A 25,076-nucleotide genomic window follows, 5' to 3' on the forward strand; every position below is an offset into this window, starting at 1 on the left:
CCCGCCGGCCCCTCCTCCTCCTCTCTCTCCTCCTCCTCCGCCTCCCTCCCTTCCTCCCCCTTTCAGAACACTCAATGTCGGAACGTTCCGAAGATGACGTCGGAGCGTTCTCGAATCCCGTGTCTCTCGGCTGCTGCCGCCGAAGGAACAGGGAAAAAGCAACAAGAAGGAAGAGCAATGGCGACACTGGATCGCAAAGTGCCCAGTCCGGAGGCGTTTCTGGGCAAACCCTGGTCCTCCTGGATCGACGCCGCCAAATTACACTGCTCCGACAGTAAGAACCCCACCGCCTACTCCTCCTTTTATTATCCTGTAACCTTTCCATTCACCTAGAGCCACTGGGAAAAAGTGTGTGTATGAGAGAGAGAGTGGCTCCCGGTGTCCTCCATGCTTCTCCCTCTCTCTAAATAAATACACACAGAGACAGATCATCAATGCACAGAGAGAGGCCCGGCTGCCAGGGCTATCTGTCTGTCTGTCTGTGCCCGGCTCACCGTGGCAGCCCGCGGGGTGGGCTTTCACAGTCCCACGGTGTATCTGTTTAAAAGGCTACTCTGTTGCTGCTTGCATAGTTTTTTTGGTACCTATCTGGGCCAGGTAGATGGAAACCCTGACTTGGGAGAAAATGTTGCATTGTCAAATTTTGAAAGATTTTCATATACAATATTTATATCGATCTGTTTGCAAATAAACACTCTCCCTCCCCCCTTGACTTTGGCTTTTTTTTTTTTTCCTTTTTTTTTCCCCTCTTTTTTCCTTATTTTTTCCTTTTCTTTTTCATCTGCAGATGTAGATTTAGAAGAGGCTGGAAAAGAGGGTGGAAAAAGCAGGGAGGTTATGAGGCTTAATAAAGAAGGTAAGTGGAGCTGCTGGCATTTTAGTGTTAGCATGTGTGGCAGAATCTTCACAAGATTTCGAATGTGAATTGTTCAGCTGGGTACAGAGTGACTAAGGCTTGTCAAAAATTGAGCACGCCCAGGTGACTACCACTTCATGTTAACTTCTTTCAAAGTGTAAATACGACTGGGGGGTAGAGAGGGAAGACTGTCAAAGGCAGAAGTTTTCTGTACTTCCGGTGGAGTCCACACTTGGACCTTCTGATGCATATCTGTTCTTCACCTTTTGAGCATCATTGCCAAATGGTAGGGGGTCAGAATCTCTGAAATGAGGAATGGGGCTCCCATCACAAGCATCCCAATGCACCCTGTGGGTAAATGCACAGCAGTTTAATGAACCCCACATGGTCAGTCAGTTCAGCAGCTACTTCTCAACTCTCCACTGAAAACAATTGTACATGGCAAACCTTTCCAGCAAGTCACATTTAGCCCACTTCGCATTTGGTCACAGATTGTTATGAGATGAGCAGGGTTGGGGCATGTGTGTGTGCAGCCTCTCAGCCAGTTGCCCGTCTCTTTTCCCAGCATGGAAATACAGTACTTGAAATGGGACACAGTGAGTAGGTAGTCATCCCAGACCAAGACATGTGAATGAAGCCACAGCCTGCTGGAATTGGGCATTGAACACACACGGTCATCATAAATAACTGATATCCCATTCGAGTTTGCAAGCTTGCCATATGTAACTCCGGCCCATGAGCTTCAAATGGAGCAACTCCGGAGGCCACTTGCTGCTGAGCAAGTGAATGGATTTGTTTGAGTTGTGGTTCACTAACTGATGTCTCGCAAACATGACTGGCTGAAATTGGGAGTAGGGGGAAGGCACAAGGGGGCAGAAGATTAGTGAGAAGTGTTGAAAGAGTTAAGACCTAACTAGGCAGTAGGAGCATTACTTGTCCAAAAGGAGTGGAGGAAGAGTCCATTAGAGGCCAAAGAATGGTCTCTCTCATAAACATGGATGTCATCCCTGTAAAGCAGCTGAACCCTGCTTGGAAAGATGTAATTCATTTTGTGGACTGACACCTATCACAGTCAGCTTTCTATGCCCAGTCATTTTCTGACTATCCATTGAGAGGAAAATTTATGCTTGGGGTGGGGGTGGGCATGGAAGTTAAAATGCATGTATATTCAAGGACAGTTCTCTTTTATAGTGTTTTTGCTAATTAAGCACTTTGATTGGGAATGAAGCATTATTCTAAAGATGTTTGCATCTAAATATCTTAGTGTGATCTTGATATGTGTCTTTAGGATGCACAAGGGAATGATGTCAAGTGGACTTCTTACAAGTGGCAGCTTATTTGTGCTGAATGTCCATGTGTGTTGGCAGTGGAAACTGTCACTAGAGATTGTTTTTCTTCACAAACTCTGGAGATCTTTAAAAGCTCATGGGACACAGTTATCAGACCACCAGCAATGAAAGGTTTCCATGAAAAACAATGACTTTGTGAAAACCCTTAAAATAAAGTTGAGTAAAAAGTTCAACACATGGCACAGGATTGGCACTGCTCAGGTCTGAGTGATGGGTTATGACTATAACACACAAAACTCATGTTCTTTTCCCTTTTTCCTCTTCTATTTCAAAAGACTCTTGTTCTCAGATTCCCTGTGCCTCATGAGAAATGGATTCTTTTAAGGAAAAATGAAAAGCTCTCCTTTCCTCAGAAGTCACAAGCAGTACATCCTGCTTATTATGTCCTTTGTCCTGTAAAGGTACAAAGATTTAGCTCCTAATTATATGCATTTGCATTAAGGACACCCACTGTTCAGTGTAACATGCAATTGCTGAGTCCACCAAAATAGCCACGTATGGGCTTGAAATCTCTTTGTTCACAGGCCTGGTGGAGCAGACTTGGGTGAGCAATTCTGATAGTCTTTCTGGTATATGCACACAGTTTTCCTTATGGATAAAATATGCATATACTAATACATAATTCCTCATGGTGTGGAATTTAAGCATTGAGCTTGGAATCTGTGTCTGAGCTTTTGGTTGCCAGAATCTCCAGAAAGGCTGGTTGCATTAATCTTGATGGAGTTATCATATGGAGGTCTCAGAGTGGGTACAAGTTTGTGGATGTGTCACTGCAGGACACAAGTGGCCTATGTATGACTGTGTGTATGTCTGTGTGTGAATGAACGTAGATTTACCATGATGCTGTTGGAAGTAAGAACGTCTTGAGAAGAAATTTGGGCTTGAATAGTGACGAAAGAATAAAGTAAGTTTCAGAATTCCGATTGTGAAATGAAAGGATCTGATTCAGGTTTCGATATGATATTTTTTATAGATTGAGCTCAGAGAGGAAAGGTCAGCTGTAAATAGGAAATAAGAATCTTTTTACCTTCTTCATCTCTCTGGCCATAGCTTCAGAAGACATGGGAAGGACTTGCAGACTTTTTCAATAACCTGATGGTTGTAATATGTTTCCTCTCCATTTGTCATTACTTTAACCTTTCTCTGCTTCGGTTCTCTACCTATAAACCAAACCAAACCCACTGCCATTGAGTCAGTTCCAACTCAGAGCGACCCTATAGGGTTTCCAAGGTTGTAAATCTCTACAGAAGCAGACTGCCACGTCTTTCTCCCGCGGAGCCGCTGGTGGTTTCAAACCGCCGCCCTTTCGGTTAGCGGTCCATTGCTTCGTGTCTGCCTATATCAGGTATGAAATGTCAGCTAAATGCTTTGAAATCTCTGTGATCTTTATATCAATGTTATTATTTCATCTAGAATTAGCTAAAATTATGGCCAAGAGGAATTTGACAGACCAATATTCCCTTCCAGATGCTTTTGAACCTGGCCAAATCATGACCTGGGTTCAGAAGGTGTTGCCAATTCCATGTTTGGATATGGGTGTATAGGGCACATCCAGGGCAGCGTGGCACCGTGAAGGAGCAGGAGAGAGGGCTTTGAGTCCAGGCTTCCTAAGCCCCAATGTGTGACCTTGAGAATGTCATTTCCCTTCTCTGGGCTGATTCTCTTACCTGCAAAGTAAGGAGGAGGGACTATATGTCCTCTGTGTTCCTTTGAGGCCTCAGAGCCTAAACTTCTCTATTGTATGTATTTCTATTTGGGATGTAGTCATACTAGACAGGCTGTTTTTATTTTTATTTTTTTTATTCTAGTTTAAGTGCAAGTTTACATTTCAAGTTAGTCTCTCATACAAAAGTGTAATAACATACATTGTTATGTGACCCTAATTGCTCTCCCTGTACTGTGACAGCACACTCCTCCTTTCCACCCCTGATTTCCCATGTCCGTTCAACCAGCTCCTAACCCTCTCTGTAGACAGGCTGTTTTTAAAGAAACTTAAAAAAAAATCAAGCCCTTACATCAAAAATATTTTAAAACACACTTCATACTGGTTTATTTTCTTGATTTATAACCTCTTGTGGCAAAAATCACTGCATCTCATGCACAAGCATATTCTGAATAATCCAGACCCCTGCAAATAGTTTATGATTGGTATGTGGCCTTCAGGACTCTGAGAAAACTGAGGGTGGGTCCAAATCTCTGTGTAATGTGTTCCTCATATTGGTGAGTGAGTTGACCTCCATCAGCTTGGATCAGTCAGGCATTCAGATTTCCTAAGAGGACAGTTCCCAGAAACCTTATTCGCCTAATCTAAGATGTGAAATGTGTTTATGGTAGAAAATTCCAAGGGAAGGCCATTCGTCTCTGCTAACCAAATTTTATCTCTCCAGCTTAGTAAATTTATGTGAAGATTCTTTTCAAGTTTGGGGAAAAGCGCCCAGTGATTTAGAAAGATGGTTCCCTTTTCTAATGGCATCATGTAAACTTTTTTTCGTAAGAATGCCAATTCATAAATACAGAGCCTGGTTCACGTGGCTCAGTGTCCTTAAGTATAAGACGGATATAATAACAGGGCTGCTATGAGGATTAACAGATAATACAAAAGGGTTTGGCACACAGTATGTGCTAAATGAATGTTTCTTATTCTTTATTTTATTCCTATTATTATTATCACCCTCACTTATTAATGAAGCTAGTTGTAGAAAATTTTGCTATTATTATTAACTAGGACTTTTAACTAATCATTGATGAAGAGAATAGATATGCTGTATCAGAAACTTCATTTTTAGAGTGTTTTTAAACCACTTAATCATTTATAAAGCTAATAATTTTTAAAAACTAATTTCTATGGATACTATATTTTCAATGAAGCACACTTGATAAGTGGCCATTGATATGTTTTATCAAGGGTTAGAGAAAAATATGGGCAGTTTTTTGGCCTATGGCTAGGAGGGGTTTACAAAGTTCTTTCTGGGGACTAGGAGATCTAAAAAAATTTAAAAGGGATCAATAAATTGTTTTATCTCATCTTTGAGAAAAAAAGTCCTCCATTGGTTCTTGCTTGGGACTTTGGAAGCCCCACACTTGTCACCTCAGGCACTCGTCTATGTTTTAATGTTCCCTTTGATTTAATGTAGTTAAACTTGAGGAATGCTTCCAATTTGAAAACTGTGCTGGGGCCAGTAAGGTCTTGCTGTAACTGTAAGAGTTTGCTGTTCTCCTGAGATGCTGGTGGAATTGGGCTAGAAGACTACATAGGAGGGAGCAGGAGTCTCAACGAGAACGTGTTCAGCCCAAGTTCAAGAGGTTTGCAGTTATTGCTGGATGGGAACTTGTGGGGGAAGAGATGGCAACTGACCTGCTAAGAATGAAGTATTCTTAGAATCCAAGCCAGAGAAGCCAGCAACAAGTAGTAGAGATTTATGGGAAACTGCACACAGCTTCCCTTTATCATTATACAGACAACTCTGTTATCTATGTTAAAAGGGGATGGGAAGGCGTGAAGTCCACAGATTACACAGATAAACCTCATTTTCGCCATTAATTTCAACTTCTTTCTCCATTAACTCTATCTTCCTCCCCTTTTGGTAACAAGCAGCAACATTGTTCTCTTTGGCGTTTCATTACCATCTCTTTTCTCTTACGCAGGGTTTGAGATGGAAGGACAGGAGAGACGGAGTGGCCTAAAGGTGGTAGGGAGGGAAGATGACTAAGGAGGAGGAGAAGTAAGGGCTTGGAGAATTAATAAACTTTACAGTTGCGGCCACCTGATGGAGAATGGGGGAGAGGGCATCCATACCAAGACAACAAAGCTGAAAGAGGGCACAGGGGGTTGTCTGTAACTAGTTTTGAAAATATAAAGCTTCTAAACTGAATATCTTTTTACATATAGGTATTTTCATGTACCTGCATTCCCATATGGAGAAAGTAGGGCTATGTACTTCTTCCAGAACAGGAAGTTAGTTACACAGGGTGGGCATACTTACAAACACTGCGTGTGATAGTGCCTTTCAAGTACGGTTACAGTGCCATGTTCTCATCACATGTCATTCTGTGAGAATTATTCATTTTTTACTTCTAGAAGATGCAGAGTCCCTGGGTACTACAAATGGTTTGATCTCAGCTACTAACCTAAAGGTTGATTAGAACGCACCCAGTGGCACTGCAGAAGAAAGACCTGGCAGTCTGCTTCTGTAAATATTACAGCCAAGAAAACCCTATGGAGCAGTTCTACTCTATAACATATGGGGTCGCCTTGAGTCAACTCCATGGCAAGGGGTTAGAAGATGTAGACTTAGACATACACGTATCCACATACACACACACGCGCACACACACACACACACTCAACACTTACTAACACACATTTGTTTCAATGCTTTTTTTTTTTTTTTTTTGATAGGTAGTAATGGTTCACATGTTATAAAATTCAAAAGGGTATATGGTGAAAAGTAACTCCACCCCTGCCCCTACAGTGGTAACCACTGTTTACCAGTTGCTTGTATATCCTTCCAGAGGCATTCTGTGTGCATTCAAGTAGATACAATGTTTTTTCTTTTCCTTTTCCCCACATAAAAGTATACAGTACATATTGTCTAGTACCTTGGCATTTTCATTTATCTTAGAGAGCTGTCCATATTAATTTCATAAGGAATTTTTGTGTTCTCTTTTTAGTGCCTGCATAGGAGGAGGATGATTTAAGCCTTTGGGTATCTTGCTTACTTTTTAATATATCCCCTGCTGCTTTCTTAAAGAGCCCTGGTGGTGCAGTGGTTAAGTACTTGGCTGCCAGCCAAAAGGTCTTCAATCTAAACCCACCAGCTGCTCCACGGGAGAAAAGACCTGGCAATCTGCTCCCTTAAAGATTACAGCCTAGGAAACCCTATAGGGCAGTTTTACTCTGTCATATCGGGTCGCTATGAGTCAGAATTGACTGTATGGCACACAACAACAACACAACAAGAGCTGCTTTCTTGACCTCATTAGTACCTTTGACATAGATTGAGTGAACTCTCACAGTGTGTCAATACTGGGCTAGGCCCTGGGGGTATAGCAGTGAAGAATATCTAAAATATCTGCTCATTTTAAGCCTACATTCCCGGGAAATTTGCCTTATCAAGTAATCAACAGATGTATATGTATCTGTGACCATCCCTGTCACTGGGTTACTTTTGGGAGGATATAAAGAGAGAGGAGACTCTGCCCCTTAAGGAGTTCTCCAAAGATTTCATGGTGACTCCTCCAAACCTTCGATTCCATTCTACAGTAAATGGTGATAATGGTGAGATTTTGATTATAATTCTGGGTGGCCCAACCCTCACTCTCTGTGGGTAGAGGGAACCCCAAGGCACCCATTCTGATAATGATGGCATTTATTGTATGGTGGCCCCGATGTCAAAAGCGCCACAGTGAAGCATTAAGGATTTCAGTTTATATTTAAAGTCAGGCTGGAAATACAACTGGCATTCTCTGCAGTTTGATTACCCGTGGGGTTTGTCTAAACAGGGATGCACATGATGGAAAGCAAAGCGGCTGGTTGCAGGATTTCCATGCTAGGACTTGGAAAATAAGAGGGGCAGGAGAGGATCTGATTCTGGAGGGCTTCTGACCTGCATGCCAAGTGGTCTCAAGCATTATTTAGGACCATGAGGCCACATTAACGCCTTCAGCCAACTGTTTGCAGGGTCTGGCTGTCTCTACTTCAGAAATGATTTAGAAAGGTTAGGCAGATTGGTTTCTGCAGAGTGTTCTGTGTAGGTTGTGTTTATATCCTTTGGGTTAACATCATTCATGATGCTTTCTTTCATTCATGATATCCTTCAGAAATTGACATAAAATGGTAGTAGCAGACACAGCGAGAACCTGTTCTAGTCAAATCCCTTTTATCCAAGGACCTCCAGTCTCTGAGGTGGCCCAGTAGTCACCATCTGGAAACTGTGATCGTTCACTGGCTAATAATCAGACCTAGCCATAATGGAGAAGGAGACAGTTGGCCAATGGGATGGACTTTTTCTGAATATTGTGGAAACTGAGTGGCAAGGACTAACTTCCGCCTCTCTCTCTCCCTCCCCCTCCCTAAAACTCTTGGTACTTGTTCTGCCTGATGATGGCTCCCAGTTAATGCTCTTTGGCTGGCTCTCTCTTACTCTCGCCTGCGGCAGAGGTCAGCATGACTGCTTCTGCCAAATGGACCTGGATTCGAATCCTGAGACACTTGAACTAATGAAAGCCCAGAAAACCCCTTCCTGCAAGTGGGCTGATGCCAGAGCATAGGATCCTTAAGACTCAGGAGCCAGACCTGGCTTACCCTGCTGCCTGTAAGGAAAGCTGGAATTCAGCTGGGGGAAAGGTGGTGTTTTTATGTAGATGCATTATTCTTATACTTGAGGTTTTATAATGCCTCTTGCCAGTGTCAAGGGACCAGGTACTTAAAGAGAAAAAAGAAACTAAAGAAATACTTTCCAGGGTGGGACAAAGTGGCACCAGGTTGGCACCAGGTCACCATAGTGGGGAAGATAAAAGTGACTCAGTGACCAGCTCTTTGAGCATAGAAACAGTTATTAGTGTATCTGCTTCTGTGAAGCCAGTTGTGATTTTCTGGACAGTCATAGTGCAAGGACAGCCTTGGCCAGGTTGGGGTGGGAACTGTGTGACCCTGCCCTGATACACTGGTAGGTCATGGAGTCTTGGGATGGGAGTGGGGACACAGGACACCCAGTCTGATGACCCTAGCCCCAGGAGAGTCCAGTGTTCCAGGGACATGGAAAATGGTTGAGATACATTGCTGATTTGGTCGTCTCAGACCAAGATGATTTGAGCACTTTTTTCTGTTTGGAGTGATGAAAAGTTTTGAAAATAGATAGCAGTGATGGTTGTACAACGTTGTAAATATAATAAATGTCCTTGTATTGTACACTTAAAAATAGTTAAAGTGGCAATTTTTGTATTATATATATTTTACCACAATAATTTTATTTTTAAAAGCATGTTGGCAGGGCAAACTTGAGAGTCTCATATAGCGTTATTTGAATCTCAACTCAGCCACTTACTAGCTGTGTAGTAATATAACTTTCCTGAGCCTCAATTTCCTTATTTTCAAAACGGGAATAGTAATACCTCTCACGGTTGTTGTGAAGATAAATGAGGTATGACATGTTGGCCCCTAAGATACTGTCTGACACACAGTAGGTGCACAGTCGTGGAAGTTTTGGTTACGATGATTGTTATTTTTACCAGGAACTCGGATCCCCTTCTTTGCCATGGGAGAGCTGCCACTTCCAGGGAGCAGGTGGTACATTCTTCCTGCTCCAGGAACGTGCCTGGTGCTCACGGAGCATCTTTTGTCAACATTTCTACCCCTGCCTCTTTGAGGATGCCAGGAATAAAGGCAAAAGGAGGTGGTCCAGTGTCCCTGTCCCATTAGTTTTCAAGAATGGGTCTGTTTCAGTCTCTTTCAGAGTGTCGTCAGTTTGGGACCCTGCACTGAAGCCCCTAGTACTTCACAGAGTCAGAATGACTGGGAACGGGCACAGGAACCTACACTTTACACCAGCTCCCCCGGTGGCTCTGATGTCTACTGATTTGAGAACCACCGTTAATGCTTGAGGGAAGCAGCTCTCAGCCCTGCCCACCTTTAGAATCCCTGATGGAGCTTTTTTAAAGCAGAAATGCCAGGACCACTCACTCCCACAGATTCTGATTCCATAGTTCTGGGATGAGGAGTTCTGGGGTGCTGCTTAGGTGTTTTTTTAAAATAGCAATCTCAGCCGCCAGTTACTGGGCATCAACTAGGTGCCAGGCCCAGTGCTAAAGGTACATTTCTCACTTAATCCTTGTGAGCACCCTGTGAGGCAAGTCGTATTATCAACCCCATTTTAGAGATTAATACGCTGAGGCTTAAAGGTAAAGTGATTTACCCAAGGTGACACAGCTAGTAAGTGGTGGAATTGGGATTTGGACACAGAGGCAGGCTGATTCCAGAGGCTGTACTTGTAATGTCATAATGTGTCATAATGTTGCCCTAGGAGCAGGGCTGGGACTAGGGTGAGGCAAGGCAGGCACTCAGGACACACGTTTAAGGAGGTACTTGCTCAGGGTGCTGCAGGCACAGAGTGAGTGCCTCCTTAAATGCTACACCCTGGGCACCTCGTTTGCCTCACCCTAGTCCCTGGGTGGCGCAAATGGCACTTGCTTCCAAAAAGGTTACAGCCTTGAAAACCGTATGGAACAGTTCTACTCTGCACACATGGGGTTGCCAGGAGTCGAAATCTACTCAGAAGCCACTTGACAGCAACTAACAAGAACAACGGTTCCAGCCCTGCCTGGGAGGGCACGTTCTTTAGCAGAATGGTTAAGACGGACTAGCTTTTCTTCCCCCACTGACGGGGCCCCAGGTCTCTCCCTCAGTGAGCCGCTTCCTCATCCCAAGAACCGAACTGTATTATGCCTCAGTGGTCAGAGTCCTGGCCTCAGGGAATCTCAGGAGCTGACTCCAACTGTTCCTTTTTGGGAGAAGGTGTTAGCGAAGATGGTTGCCAAGCAACTTCAGGGGCATCTATCCACAGTGATGATTTCTTTCTTGTTTTCCTTTTTAAACGTCTTCTAGGCTGCTTTTCAGTTTCCCTGTGGCACCGCCAGGATTGTTAGGGTTTTTGTGAAGGGCGCACTCCTTTGGATGATGAGCAGAGACAGCTTTTCAATACCCGCCACAGCTGAGGTGTCCTTTTGATGGTGATACACTTGCTAAGTGGGTGTGAACATCCTTTGCCTTCTCCAGCCACAGTGATGGCCTGCTTGTGACTGGCTCTGAAGGGCAGTGACAAAGAGGCTGAGAAAGGCACAGAATGCATCATCTCCCACATGAGGACTGAGTGATGTGGCCATGTTCAGTTCCCATGACTTCAAAGTTCACCTACTCTTAATTAACCAGGGCACCTAAGCATTCGATATGGAATGGCCTTGCTGGTCCCAGAGGAGTTGGTGTTATCTCTCTCAGCAAATTCAGAGAGAGAGGAGTCCTTGACATGTATTCCTTCTTCAGTGTCACCCCGTCCCAGTCAGTCACCTGATCTGTGTGGGGTTTCAGGTGGCCTATGATGGGGCCCTAGGAGCCCTGGTGGCTCAATGGTTAAGCACTCAGTTGCTAACCGAAGGGTTCGTGATCGGAACCCACCAGGGGCTCCACAGGAGAAAAGACCTGGCAATCTGCTTCCATAAAGATTACAGCTTAGAAAACCGTATGGGGCAATTCTATTCTGTCATATAAGGTTGCTGTGAGTTGAAAATTGACACAACAGCACCTAACAACAACAATATGATGGGGCCCAGGCCCCTGGGCCTGCTGGCCATTGATTGATTCTTCTGGTAAGTGCCAAGAGTTCGTGGACTCGAACACCTTTCACACATGATGGAATCTGCCCTAGACTCGTGGGAAAGTGGAACTGGTCACATTTGGGTGAAGGTGACTCTGCTTGGCCTACCCATGAAAGATTGCCCTGGTAGCCAAGTCCCCAGACTCCAGCCTTCTGTTCCCTTGGGCCACTCCCTGCCCCTTGACCATTCTGTCTTTCCTCACCATCTTCTGTAGAGGCAGGCAAGACCAAACGAAGACATGGAGCTCAAATTAGTCCTGCTACTTTCAGCAGCTCAGACAAAAGACGTACCTATCAGCAGAAAACATTTCAAAGTAAAGATACAACTTGTTTTATGCAAACCCAATATACTTAAAAATCCAGATTTAAACAAACTTCCAATTAGAGTTGTTGGGGAATTTTTAAATGGTAGACCGAACCAGTTACCATGGAGTCAGTTCTGACTCATGGTGACCCCATGTGTGTCCGAGTAAAACTGCGCTCCATAGGGTTTTCAGTGGCTGGCTTTTCAGAAGTAGATCACCAGGCCTTTCTTCCAAAGTACCTCTGAGTGGACTTGAACTACCAGCCTTTCAGTTAGCAGCTGATCATGTTAACCCTTTGCACCAACCAGGAACTCCGAATGGTAGACCACCCTACAGTTTTTAGAAAACCGTATTTTCTTTACTAACCTTTTAGTGACTCCCAATTTGACACCTTTTGCCAGCTCCTCGTGTCTGCCTCACTCCTCACAGCCCCTTCCTCGAGAGCCCAGGCTTTGCCCTCCCGTTTGCTGTGTCTGCAGACTCTCTTGCTCATACCTTGGAAGGTCCCCTCTGTGTGGTGACTAGCATGTCAGCCCTGACCTCTCCTCTGTGCAGAGCTTCCTCTCACCCCTCTGGTGTGCTGCATGGCACAGCTCCCTGGATGTCTGTAGTGCATCCCAGACCCCGGAGCCAAGTGCAGAGCCTTGTTTGCGTTTTCCCTCATTCATTATCTTTGAATAGGCTTTCTCTCCCTTCCGCTTTCCTCCCTGCCTTTTGCTCTTCCTCCCTCCTTTCCTCCCTCTCTCACCTTAAAAGCAATTCTCTGCACTTCTTCATTTCTTTCAATTCCCACAGCGCCAACCCCAGGCCAGGCCTACCTCATAGCCTACTTGGGTTTTTATAATAGCTGCTTAATTGGTCTTCCTGTCTCCATCTTCCCTGCACAGCACTTCAAAATTAATCTCCCGGCAATTCAAATTTTATCAGGTTTTCCTCAAGTGAAAACGTTCATCATTTCCCTATCGACCACAGTTAACGCAGCATTCCAGGTCTTCGATGCCTTAGTCCTTTCAGATCTTGACAGGTAACCACCTCACAGCCCTTTGGACAAACCATGGTTTTCTTATGTTTTTTTTTCCCGTCTCCCCATCTTTGCCTCTGTGGTGTCCTCTGCTCTAGTGCCTTTCTCTCTCTGTCCACTCACGGGAACCCTACTCTTTCCTCAGGGTCCAGCCCGCATTCTCTCCCACAGAGCCTTCCCAGCCTCTCTGGTTGCACAGCCTGGTCCTTTTCTGGACCCAGTACTGCTGGCTGTACCCACCATGCACTTTGACCGCTAAATCATACTTCCTCGTACTGCACAGACCCATTCCATCGTCGTCTTCATGTCCTGTCTTCACAGTGGCATTATAATACGGAGATGAGCTGGGGAGAAGGGACACACTTAAGTTCCCTTTTTCTCTCCTGAGTTACTTTTCAACCAACAGAGTGTTGCAGTTTGGTTAAACATCCAGTTTATTTTTCAGGTACATGTCATTATACAGAGTTATACCTGTATCTTCATTTTTAAGTCTATCTGGGAATGACCTGTGTGTTCCTTTGATTCACCACCTGATGTTTTGAGATTGTTGAGATTCCAATCGAGGACTTCTGAAGTTTCTGTTCAAGTGGATACTTGTAGCCACAGAGCCAAAGGGCCAGCTCAGCTTAGGGTGTAGGAGCCCCAGCATCCTCCATGAGTTCCTCCATCAGCAGGGAAAAGTCAGTGGAAAAGCCCTATTTTCAGGCCTAGAATCACGGACACCTTTGAGAAACCTGCAGCTTCTCACTAAAGGTTAGGTCAGAACCCCAACCCTACACCCTTGTTTCTTTGTTGTCCCCCGCCCCAGCTTATTATTATAAAACATTTTCACACATATAGAAAAGCTGAAATAATAGTACCATGGTCACCCATATATGCACTAATTAGATTTAAAAATTAGTTCACATTTTGCCATATTTGCTTTATCTATAATGATGTGTGTGTATTTCTATACCATTTGAAAAGAAGTTGTAGACATTATGACACTTCATCTCTAAATGTTTATCATTTTGCGACATCTTGATTGTTTGACCTTGAGCTACTCACTTAAGTTCCCAGAGCCTCATCTTATATAAATATGTATGTGTGTTTTTGCTGAACCATTTGAAAGTAAGTCACAGATAGCATGACACTTCACCCTGAGTGCTTCAGCATGCATCTCCTAAAAATAAAAACATTCTCCTGCATAACCATAATGCCAGTATCACACTTAGAAAACTGACTACAATTCCCTAAGCACATCTAATATCCAGTTCATATTCAAATTCCTCCTGTTATCCCCTGAAAGAGGAGCCCTAGTGGTGCAGTGGTTAAGTGCTCGACTGCTAAACAAAAGGTCGGTGGTTTGAACTCACCAGCTGCTTCTCTGGAGAAAGATGTGGCGGCCTGCTTCCCTGAAGATTACAGACTTGGAAACCCTTTGGGGCAGTTCTGCTCTGTCCCATAGGGCCGCTATGAGTCAGAATCGACTAGACAGCAATGGGTTTGATCCCCCTAAAAAAGTTTATAACTGCTTTTTTTTCAGACCAGGATCCTGTCAACGTTCATGCATTGCATTTGTTTGTTACGTTGCTTTAGTCACTTTTAACCTAGAACACTGCTCCGCTACCTTTTTTTTTTGATGTAGCATGGCCGTTTAGACTGCTTCACTTTTTGATTTGTCTAATGTTTCCTCGTGGTGCTGTTTACCTTGTTTTCCTATGCCCTGTTTTCCTCCCATCTGGAAGTTAGCTCTGAAGTCTCAATTAGATTCAGGCTCAACATTTTGGCAAGAATATGGCTCAGATGATTCTGAGCACTTCTTGAAGCATCTTACCAGGAGGCTCATGATGTCAGGGCATCCCAGTATTAGGAAGCATTCACTTGGTAAGGTGGTGACCGCCTCTTACCATTGCATAGATGTGTTTTCCTTCTGCAGTCAGCATGCCATTCTGTGGGTGATGCTTTGGTACCAAGTGAACCTCCTGTTAACCAACAGGAAATGTCACTGAATCATCTTGGCATCCATTGATGATTCTTGCCTGTATTGGTTATTTCTTTGGGGTTGTATAATGGTTGGAGCACCGGTGGCATAGTGGTTAAGAGCTCGACTGCTAACCTAAAGGACGGCAGGTTGAATCCACCAGCTGCTCCTTGGAAACCCTATAGGGTAATTCTGCCCTGTCCTGTAGGGTTGCTATGAGTCAGAATTGACTCAATGGCAGCGGGTTTTTTTTATAATGGTCATTTTCAAATTCTGTCATTCTGACCTTCTACTTGTCAATGGGGGATGAACTATCTCTTCTAAAAAGGCAGAATGAAGTTTTTCCTTTTAATTACCAATTTTCAGAGTAAGGAGTTGAATGCCTATGATTCCTAAGCTAGGGAGGGGCAGGGTCAAGGACTGGGTACACTAGCATTTTAAGAAGATACATGTGTAGTGGGAAAATCTATAATGAGTGGGATATTTTAGATGGGTAGATGGATGGTAGAACTTTGTAGTGCTAACCTCAAGAAATAAAGTGCAATCAAATCTTGGTTGGTAGGAGTTTAAAATCTTGAGATACATTACCCTACTCACTCAGGTTACCCTGTATTTTAATTTGGGGAAAACCAAAACCTGTTGCTGCTGAGTCGATTTCAACTCATAGCAACCCTATAGGACGGAATAGAACTGACCCATAGAGTTTCCAAGGAGCACCTGGTGGATTCGAACTGCCAACCTTTTAGTTAGCAGCCGTAGCACTTAACTACTATGCCACCAGGGTTTCCAATTTGGGGAAAGAAGAAGGTGATCACACTTGAAGTAATCCTTCCCACACCTTCCAACTGGAGCCCAGTATTTAGCCTGGATCTGGTAAATCACTGAAGTAAAGTTGCAGACCATGATGAGTGATACTCCATAGACTGTGAAGCCAGGGCCACGCGTCCCTCACTCACTGACTCAGTGGAAAGTGACTGAATGCCCAGGCTGTGGGAGGCCCTGTGTTGGGCTCTTTTCGGGGTGTGAAGATAGAAGAGCCATGGCTCCTGCTCTCTAGGAAATCACCATGTGAAGGCTGGGCAGTCTGATGCTGCTTAGAGTGTGAAATGTGGATCCAATGCCCTGGGATCGAGGGCAGGAAGAGGTTTTTGTCTGCAGTCAGTGAGACCTGTGACCCGAGGGCAGGGCTGTTTGGTTTGTGGTTCTATCTGGAGCACCTAGCACAGTGAAGGGTGTGGTGGGAGCCAGGCTAATGTTTAAAGAATGAGTGAATGAATGCCTCGTGCAGAGGCAATGTCTGTGCTGAGTGTGCACAGAGGGCTAGGATTTGGACGTTCAGGGCATTTCACAGCAAGGGCACAGCTTAAGCGAAGGCCTTGTGAGGGCTGTAAGTTCCCCAGGAAGTTGCTTTTGGAAAAAAGAGTTTTAATGAGTCCTGAATCTGCTGTTAATACTGAGGAGAAATAGTCCATGATTTGTTCCAGTTGTAGACCCACTTGATACCCAAACCAATGCAGTCTTTCATGAAGTAGAGTTTTCAAACTAGGAAACAATCTACTTTTTTGCTTGGTAATATGTGTGTTTTGCTTTCTCTGTTAAGGGTACTGGGGAGAAAGTTACTATGTCTTTCACTTCTTAGGACTTACTGCCCAATTAATTTGTAAATTCTTTTCTGTTAAACAATCAGTGTTGTGCTAGTAAATGTTTAACAATCTGCTGTCTAAAAAAAATTGCACATATATCTATGTTTATTATAAATTTTAGTGATAAAAAGGCTGTTTAGCATATAATTTATAGATAATAATACAATATTTAATACTGTCAGCTGATTCTCACAGGATGCTTTTGTTTTTCTGCCCAATTCTTGTATCCCTTAGCCAACGTAAGTTTGAAATTGATAAACAAGTATAAGTAAGTCCAATGTAAATGTTGGTTGATATTTTCATTTTTAAGTCAGTAAGATGAAAGTGAAACAACAGAGATGTATGTTGGAAATTCACTCGATTGTCAGTGACGTGAGTGACTTCCTTGCTGAACTGGATAATAGTTTTCAAGTACTGAAAGAATATGTTCTCATTTTTTTATGCTATTCATGATAGAGCTACAGACACAATAAACTTTTTAGTTTAATCTACGTTATTAAAATTTTGTCCACCACTTTCTTAAATCTAGATCATAAAGTAGTAAATCAAATCGTGATTTGTAGCATTTGATGATTTCCGTGGTGTAAATTCTCCCACCACCATAGCTGATTTCAAGCTAATAATGTGATTTTACTGAACATCTGGGAAGTAACAACATGGAAAGAGATGTGCAGTGAGCATACTGCTATATAGTATTTCCACCATACAGATAAAATAGACATAAATAACCTCAAAGGGGGTCAGCAGACAACAGCCCATAGGCCAAATCTGGCCCTTTGCCTATTTTTTGTAAATAAATTTTTATTAGAACACTGCCATGCTTATTCATTTTCATATTATCTGTGATTGTTTTTGCACTGCAGTGGCTGAGTTGAGTAGTTGAGGAAAAGACAGAATGTCCCACAAAGCCTAAAACACTTACTGCCTGGTCCTTTGTAGAAAAAGTTGTCAGCTCCTGATCAAAGTAGAGCTAATAGTAAATAAAATAATAAAATAGGAAGTGATGAGTTTTTGAGTATTTATTACCTTTGTTTTTATGTAATTAATTGTAAGCTTATGTAACTTAAGTTTTAAGAATTTAATAAGTGGTTCACCAAATTACTGAAAATTTAACAATCAGCTCTTGTGAGCCTGTACCAGCCAGCTCTGGCTCACTACTGCAATGCTTTGAGGGCCTCAGTTTTTAGTGCCAAAAAATGAAGCTGTCAATATTAGGAAGAAGAGGCCAACAATACCAGATTGGAGGGGGAGCCACAATAAGAAGGATTTGAACTACTTGAAAATGTGGTCTAATTATCCGTAGAAATCAGAAGAAAGCATTTTTGAGGTTAGTTTTCATATGATTTTTTTTTTTTTTCCCTCTTAGGGCCTGGGATTTGTTTTGGTTTTTCAAATGAGTTTCCTTCAGCGCTAATTTAAAAACTCCATACAGCATGCTTTTATTACCAAATTTTGCAAGCATCTGTCTTGAGCCCATTTAGCCCGACAGCCGCCCAGCAGCTTTCAGAACGCCCACAGATGTTCTGTGTCCCGAGAAAGGCGGACTTCCTGTTGCTGGCCATGAGCGAGAAGAGAGGTGGTCCCACCAGTTGCATTTTGCAGGGGTTTTCCTTTCCGCCATTTCCTGCCGGTTGCCTTTGAATGGATTACAGATGGTCAGAAAAAGACTTCTTGGCACAGTGAGAGGACCAGTCTCCAGCTCTTTGTGGGAAAGGATTTATAACAGGATGGCAGTTTATGCCTACCAAGAATGGGCCTGGCTGCTGCGGCCTTGTAAAAAACCAGCTGCCTGTGGGATGGGGTCTATGGGTGCAGGGAACGGGCAGGAAGAACAGGGTGTTTACATGTATGTGGTACCTTTTATCCAATGGGGTCTCAAATTGTCACATGTCCAAAGATGTTAGGCCCCTACAGAGGTGTTGGTGCCTGGGGAATTATGTACTGAGGTTAAGGTTCTTGGTGTGTTAAGCTCTTATGAGAAGTGTAATAAATCCTCATATCTTCTTGAGGTGAGTTAAAGGCAAGTGTGCTGCTGTTTCCATTTTGTCTAAGGAAGACCCCTCAGCACTTCTGAGGTAACCCTGCTCAGGTGTACCACTCCATCAACACTGCCATGAACACATGTGCGGATGGCCCTGTTCAGGTGTGCCGTTCAAGTTGCTGATGGGGACTCAGATCAAAGTGGCACTCTGCTTGTGGAGCTGTGCCTCCACAGGGCTGCATCTGCCCAGAGGGGTGCCTTTTTCTAATTTACACAAAGGTGCTTTATGGGCCTACAGTAGAGCCCTCCCAGGTCTGAAAATCTGAGAGATCTAGATTACTCCTGGCCTCTGGAGTTTTTGCTTCTTGGGAAGGAGGAGGCAGATACCCCGGCAGAGGCCTGTGAGGAACGTTGTTGTGGTTGTTAGGTGCCGTTCAGTTCCGACTCGGGAACGCTGAACTAGGTCAGGATTCCTGGGATTGGATCTTCCTCTGCCAGAGAACAGGATAACTGTGGGCAGTTAGAAAGCAAGGTCTTGGGATCTTCATCTGTGAGATGAGGGGTAAGACTGTAAAGTCTCTGTCAGTATAAGGGCAGCCAAGAGCGCCTGTTGGGAAGATAGTGCAGAGAGCCAGAGAAATGCATGGAGGAGAGAATCAGGGCAGGCTTCTCGGGACAGGGGCATGGATAGGAGAACAAGGGTTTGAAGGCTCAAGGCCTTGAGCAAGAAAGTGGTCGAGCTTCATAGAGAACCAGAAGGGGGCAGAGAACAGAAGACCATGCAAACAATTGCCTCACCTGTTACCTCCAAGAGGGTTGGAAATCATAGATCTCTGCCACCCAGTAAAAGGGCTGCATCCAGTGACTTGGTGTCTGAATACAGCTTGCGTGACCCACAGACACGCAGTGTGTCCAGGTGGAGTCCCAGCCCTGGCATTGTGGTGCCTGTGGAGACTTTGAGGGGCAACCAAACTTGCCCTCCTGCCCTTAAAAATTTCTGACGTGTCTCTCGTCAGTCAATAGAGATCTGATTGAGCTACCTCTTCTCTGCTGGAGGCCTGTCCTCTGCTGCCACCTGCATATCTACCACGTGAAGACCAGTTGCTGTGGAATCGACTCAGACTTATGATGACCCAGTGTGTGCTGGACAGAACTGTGCTCTATAGGGTTTTCAATGGCTGATTTTTTGGACGTAAATCACCAGGCTTTTCTTCTGAGGCATCTCCAGGTGGACTCAAATCTTCCAACCTTTTGGTTAGTAGCCGAGTGCTTAATCATTTGTACCATCCAGGGACTTCCATATGGGGACAGGGAGCAGCTACACAAGATTTGGGCCTCTGGGCAGCTTTGATGTTGTCAGTAAGTGTAGCATGGTGACCGGCCTTCTCCCACCTTCTCCAGCACAGGAAACCTCCTCAGCGGGGGTGTGGCATCACACCTGCAGGCCCTGCTGAGAGTACTCAGCTCTTTGCAGGGGCCAGTGGTGGCAACTGGTCTCCTCTGATGGACTAGAAAGACAGCTAACAATAGGATGGTAATGAGGTACCACATCAGCTTCTTTGGAGCAGTTTTATTTGCCGGGGTTCTGTGTTGTGGAGATGGGGGGAAAGGGGACATTAGGTAACGGGCTTGCAGATGGGTGAGTGGAGGTGCTGGGAGACCATGTGATTCACTGGGGTGATAAGTAGTGGTGGAGCTGGGCCTGGGGCCTCATGCAAGCCTCCAGAATTGCAAGATTGAGGAGCGGTGCAGGGGGAGGTTACAGAGAGGGGCAGAAGGCAGTGGCCTGGCCCTGAGGAAGCACTCAGAGCTAGAAGAAGAAGATTTGAAGCTGAAAGAGTGGAAATTCAGTGAGCTGGGCACACTGAGCTGGCACTCGTGGAGGGTTTTATTTTTTAAAATGTTTTTAAATCTTTTTTCTTTCTTAATATAAAAGTGATGCATGATCACTGTGGAAAATATACATCAGCAAAAAGAAGAAAAGAAAAACTAGCCTATAATCCTATCACCTAAAATTAACCAATGATGACCTTTTTTTTTTTCTTGGTAGTTTATAAAAATGAGATGATTTTGTATTGTTTTGATCATGGTGAACATCTTTCCAAGTTATTAAATATTCTACTGTGTGTTCCATAATTTATTTAGCCATTTTCCTATCATTGGGTATACTGGTTGTTTTCAGTTTTTCACTATTAAAAATAATATTACAATCAATAAATGAATGAATAAACATCCTGTAGCTAAATCTTTGCACACATTCAATTTGTGGACTTGCTCTAGAATAGTTACCCTGAACCTGATTTTATCTGTTGTTGTTGTTGGGCGCTATCAAGTTGATTTTTGACTCATAGTGGCCCCATGTGGCAGAGTAGAACTGCGCCATAGAGTTTTCTTGGCTGTAGTCTTTATGGAAGCAGATCACCAGGTCTTTCTCCTGCAGAACCTCTGGGTGGGTTCAAACTGCCAACCTTTTGGTTATGCTTTCCGTAGTTTCTCAATTCAGCCTATTCTGTGGGCATTCCAGCTTGTGTGATCTCTCCTCGGTCCTAGGTCAAGGAGGTCGTTTACCTAGCAAAAGCCTTAGAAGGAAGAGAGGCCAAAAGGAAGCTGTTTTGCTACTGATAAAGAAGCCCAAAAGATACCAGGATGTTATTTCTCGCCCAAATTTCAGGATCAGAAGGCAGAACACACTTCCCAATCCAATCTTTGATCTGTTGTCCAACTCCCACTTATCTCACCCATTTAAGACACAACAGCAGATTGGAGAGCATGTGGTAACTAGTCTCCAAAGATGACCCTGCAGTGAACATGCCTCCCCGTGTGGTCCCCTCTCTCACTGGCCCAGTGACTCCTGTGTGTGTGTTCTCCAACGATAGCTTTATTGAGATATAATTCACATACCATAAATGTCACCTTTTAAAAATGTATATAATTCGGTGTTTTTAGCTTATTCACAAAGTTGTACAGCCATCACCAGAATATTTTTCATTACCCCAAAAAGAAACCCTGTGCCCATTAGCAGTCACTCCCCATTCCCTTCCCTCAGGCCCTGGCAACCACTAATCTACTTTTTGCCTCTATGGATTTGTCTGTTCTGGACATTTCATATAAATGGAATGATATAAGATGTGGCTTTTGGTGTCCGACTTCTTTCATTTATTTAACATAATGATTTCAAAGTTCATCCATGTTATGGGAGTGAATCAGTACGTCGTTCCTTTTCTTGGTTGAATAATATTTCATTGTATGGATATACCAGATTTTGTTTATTCCTTAGTCGATCACCACATAAATATAACAAAGGAAAAGAATCACAGAATCTTCTCAATTGATGCAGAAAAGGCATTTGATAAAATCTAACACCGTTTTCCTGATAAAAGCTCTCAGGAAAATAGGAATAGTAGGGAAATTCTTCAACATAATTAAGGGCATAATACAAAACCAGGAGCCAACATTATTCTCAATGGAGAGAAAGAATGTGAGCCTTCCCCCTGAGAACGAGAATGAGACAAGGACACCCATCATCACTACTCTTAGTCTGTATTGTACTAGAAGTCCTAGCCAGAGCAGTAAGGCAAGAAAGGGAAATAAAGGATGTCCAAACTAGAAAGGAAAAAGTAAAACTCTCTCTGTTTGCAGATGACATGATCCTATACATAGAAAATCCCAGACATTCCACGAGAAAGCTGTTGGATATAACAGAAGAATTCAGCAAAGTGGCAGGGTACAAGATCAGCATACAAAAATCAGTTGGGGTTTTTTTACACTAACAAGGAGGCCTTCAAAAAGGAAATCAAGAAAACAATGCCATTTACATTCATCAGTTGATGGACATTTAGGTTTTTTCCCACTTTTTGGCCATTATGAATAATACTGCTATGAACATTCATGTACAAGTTTTTATGTGGACATAAATTTTCATTTCTCTTGGGTGTATATCTAGCAGTAAAACTGCTGGGTCACTGGTAACTTTGTTTAACTATTTGAGGAACTTCAAATCATTCCAAAAAGGATGTACCAGTTTATGTTCCCATCAGCAGTGTTTGAGGGTTCCAGTTTCTCCACATCCTTGCCAACACTTGCTATTGATTTCTTTTTTATTATATACGTCCTAGTGGATGTGAAGAGGTATCTCATTGTGGTTTTGGTTTGCATTTCCCTGATGACTAATAATGTTGAGCATCTTTTCATGTACTTATTGGCCATTTGTATATCTTCTTTGGAGAAATGTCTATTCAAATCCTTTGCCCATTTTAAAAATTGAGTTGTCTTTGTTGTTAGGTTGCAGGATTCTTTATATATTCTGAATACTAACCCTTATCAGATATATGATTTGCAAATATTTTCTGCCATTCTGTGGGTTGTCTTTTCACTTTCTTGATGATATCCTTTGAAGCATAAAAGTTTTTAATTTTGATGACATCAAATATTTTTTTCTTTTGTTGCTTTTGCTTTAGATGACATATGTAAGAAACATTGTCTAATCCAAGGTCATGGAGATTTACTCCCATGTTTTCTTATAAGAGTTTTATACCTTTAGCTCTTACATTTAGATCTCAGATCCATTTTGAGTTAATTTTTTATATGGTGTGAGGTAGGAGTCCAGATTCATTCTTTTTCATGTGACTATCCAGTTGTCCCAGCACCACTTGTTGAAAAGACTGTTTTTTCTTGGTACCTTTTTTGAAAATCAATTGATCATAAATGTAAAGGTTTATTTCTGGAATCTTGATCCTAGTCTGTAGATCTGTATGTCTATCCTTTTGCCAGTACCACACTGTCTTGATTAATGTAGCTTTGTAGTAAGTTTTGAAACTGAGAAGTGTGAGTCCTCCAATCTTGTTCTTTTTGAAGATTTTTTGGCCATTATAGTTCCTTTGAATTTCCATATGAATTTTAGGATCAGCTAATCAATTTCTGCAAAAAAAGCAGCTGGGATTTTGATAGGGATTGCATTGAATCTGTACATTTGTTTAAGGAGTATTGACATCTTAACAGTAGTACATCTTCCAATCTATGAATACAGGATAGTTTTCCATTTATTTAATTCTTCTTTAATTTCTTTAAAAGTTTTATAGCTTTCAGTGTTCAAATCATCTACTTCTTTGGTTAAATTTGTTCTTAATATGGTATTCTTTTTTATGGTATTATAAAAGGAATAGTTTTCTTAATTTCCTTTTCAGATTGTTCATTTCTAGTTTATAGAGATACAACTGAATTTTGCATATTAATCTTGTATCCCATAACCTTATTAAAGTCATTTATTAGCTCTAATAGTTTATGTGTGTATTCATTAGGATTTTTCAATATATAGAATTATGTCATCTGTAAAGAGAGATAGTTTTACTTTCCAATATAGTTGCCTTTTATTTCTTTTTCTTGCCTAATTGCCCTGGCTAGAAGCTCCAGTACAATGTTGAATAACAGTGCAGAGAGCTGACATCCTTGTCTTTCTTGTTCCTGATCTTAAGAGGAAAGCTTCCAATCTTTCACCATTAAGTGATGATAGCTGTGGATTTTTTGTAGATAACTTTTATTAGGTTAAGGAAATTCCCTTCTATTCCTAGTTTGTTGATTGTTTTTATTATGAATTATGAAAGGGTGTTGGATTTTGTCAAATGTTTTTTTCTGTGTCTATTGAGATGATCATGTGGTTTTGTCCTTTATATGGTGTGTTACATTGATTGATTTTCATATGTTGAACCATCCTTGTATTACTGGGATAAATCCCACTTGATCATGAAGTATAATCCACTTTATATGTTGCTGGATTCTGTTTGCTAGTATTTTGTTGAGCTTTTTTTCATCTGTGTTCATAAGGGATTTGGTCTGTAGTTTCCTTTTCTTGTGAGGTCCTTGGTTTTGACAAGAGGGTAATACTGGCCTTATAGAATGAGTTGGGAAGTGTTCCTTGTGACTCACTTTTGACCAATAGAATATGATGGAAGTGACACCATGTGACATCTGAAGCTAGGTCATAAGGAACCTTGCAACTTCTGCCTGAGTTTCTTGGAACATTCACTCTTGGGATGCTCCTTCTTGGAACCCAGCTGCCATGCTACAAGAAGCTGAAGCCACTTTGAGTGTGGGCATTCTAGTTGACATCCCTAGATGAACTCCCAGCTGGTAGCCAGCACCAACTGGCAGCTATGTGAGTGGGCCATCTTGGATGTCCAGCCCAGTAGATCCTTCATATGATTGTAGCCCCAGCTGACATCTGATCCTAAGAGAGAACTGTGCAGTTGAGTCTAGTCAATCCGTGGAACTGTGAAAGATAATAATAAATTGTTATCTTAAGCCACAAAGTTTGGGGCCATATATTACACAATAATAGAGCAGAATCCATTGGTTTCCACCTGACTCACTTGGCCATACCTTTCTATAAGAGTTGCAGAAGCAATTCTTGTTTCTTGGTGAAGCCCCTGAAAAATGATAAAATGGCCAGAAGGCAGTAATGAAAAGAAGAGGGGTGTTGGGGCCTGGAACACCCACTCTTGGGGTAATCACCGTTTATAATTGTGGCCAGTTGTCTGTTTTTAGAAAGGCTCTTATCCAACTGTACTTCTGCTCATGGCACAGTGCCTTAAAGG

At 42.8% G+C, this 25,076-nt stretch overlaps 1 protein-coding gene across 3 annotated transcripts in view; it reads left to right on the top strand.

Moving 5' to 3' along the window:
* The first annotated feature begins 93 nt into the window (after positions 1-93).
* ATXN7L1 (ataxin 7 like 1) overlaps positions 94-25,076 on the top strand; it is a 287,619-nt gene continuing 262,636 nt past the window's right edge. For all 3 annotated transcript variants that reach the window (XM_023737059.1, XM_004382608.2, XM_004382610.2), the window contains exons 1-2: positions 94-274; positions 788-856. In XM_023737059.1, the coding sequence (XP_023592827.1) occupies positions 94-274; positions 788-856 (250 nt within the window). The remainder of the gene's footprint in view (positions 275-787; positions 857-25,076) is intronic.

This window comes from Trichechus manatus, unplaced genomic scaffold (genome assembly GCF_000243295.1).
Source record: "Trichechus manatus latirostris isolate Lorelei unplaced genomic scaffold, TriManLat1.0 scaffold00096, whole genome shotgun sequence".
In the NCBI taxonomy this organism is placed as follows: Eukaryota; Metazoa; Chordata; class Mammalia; order Sirenia; family Trichechidae; genus Trichechus; species Trichechus manatus.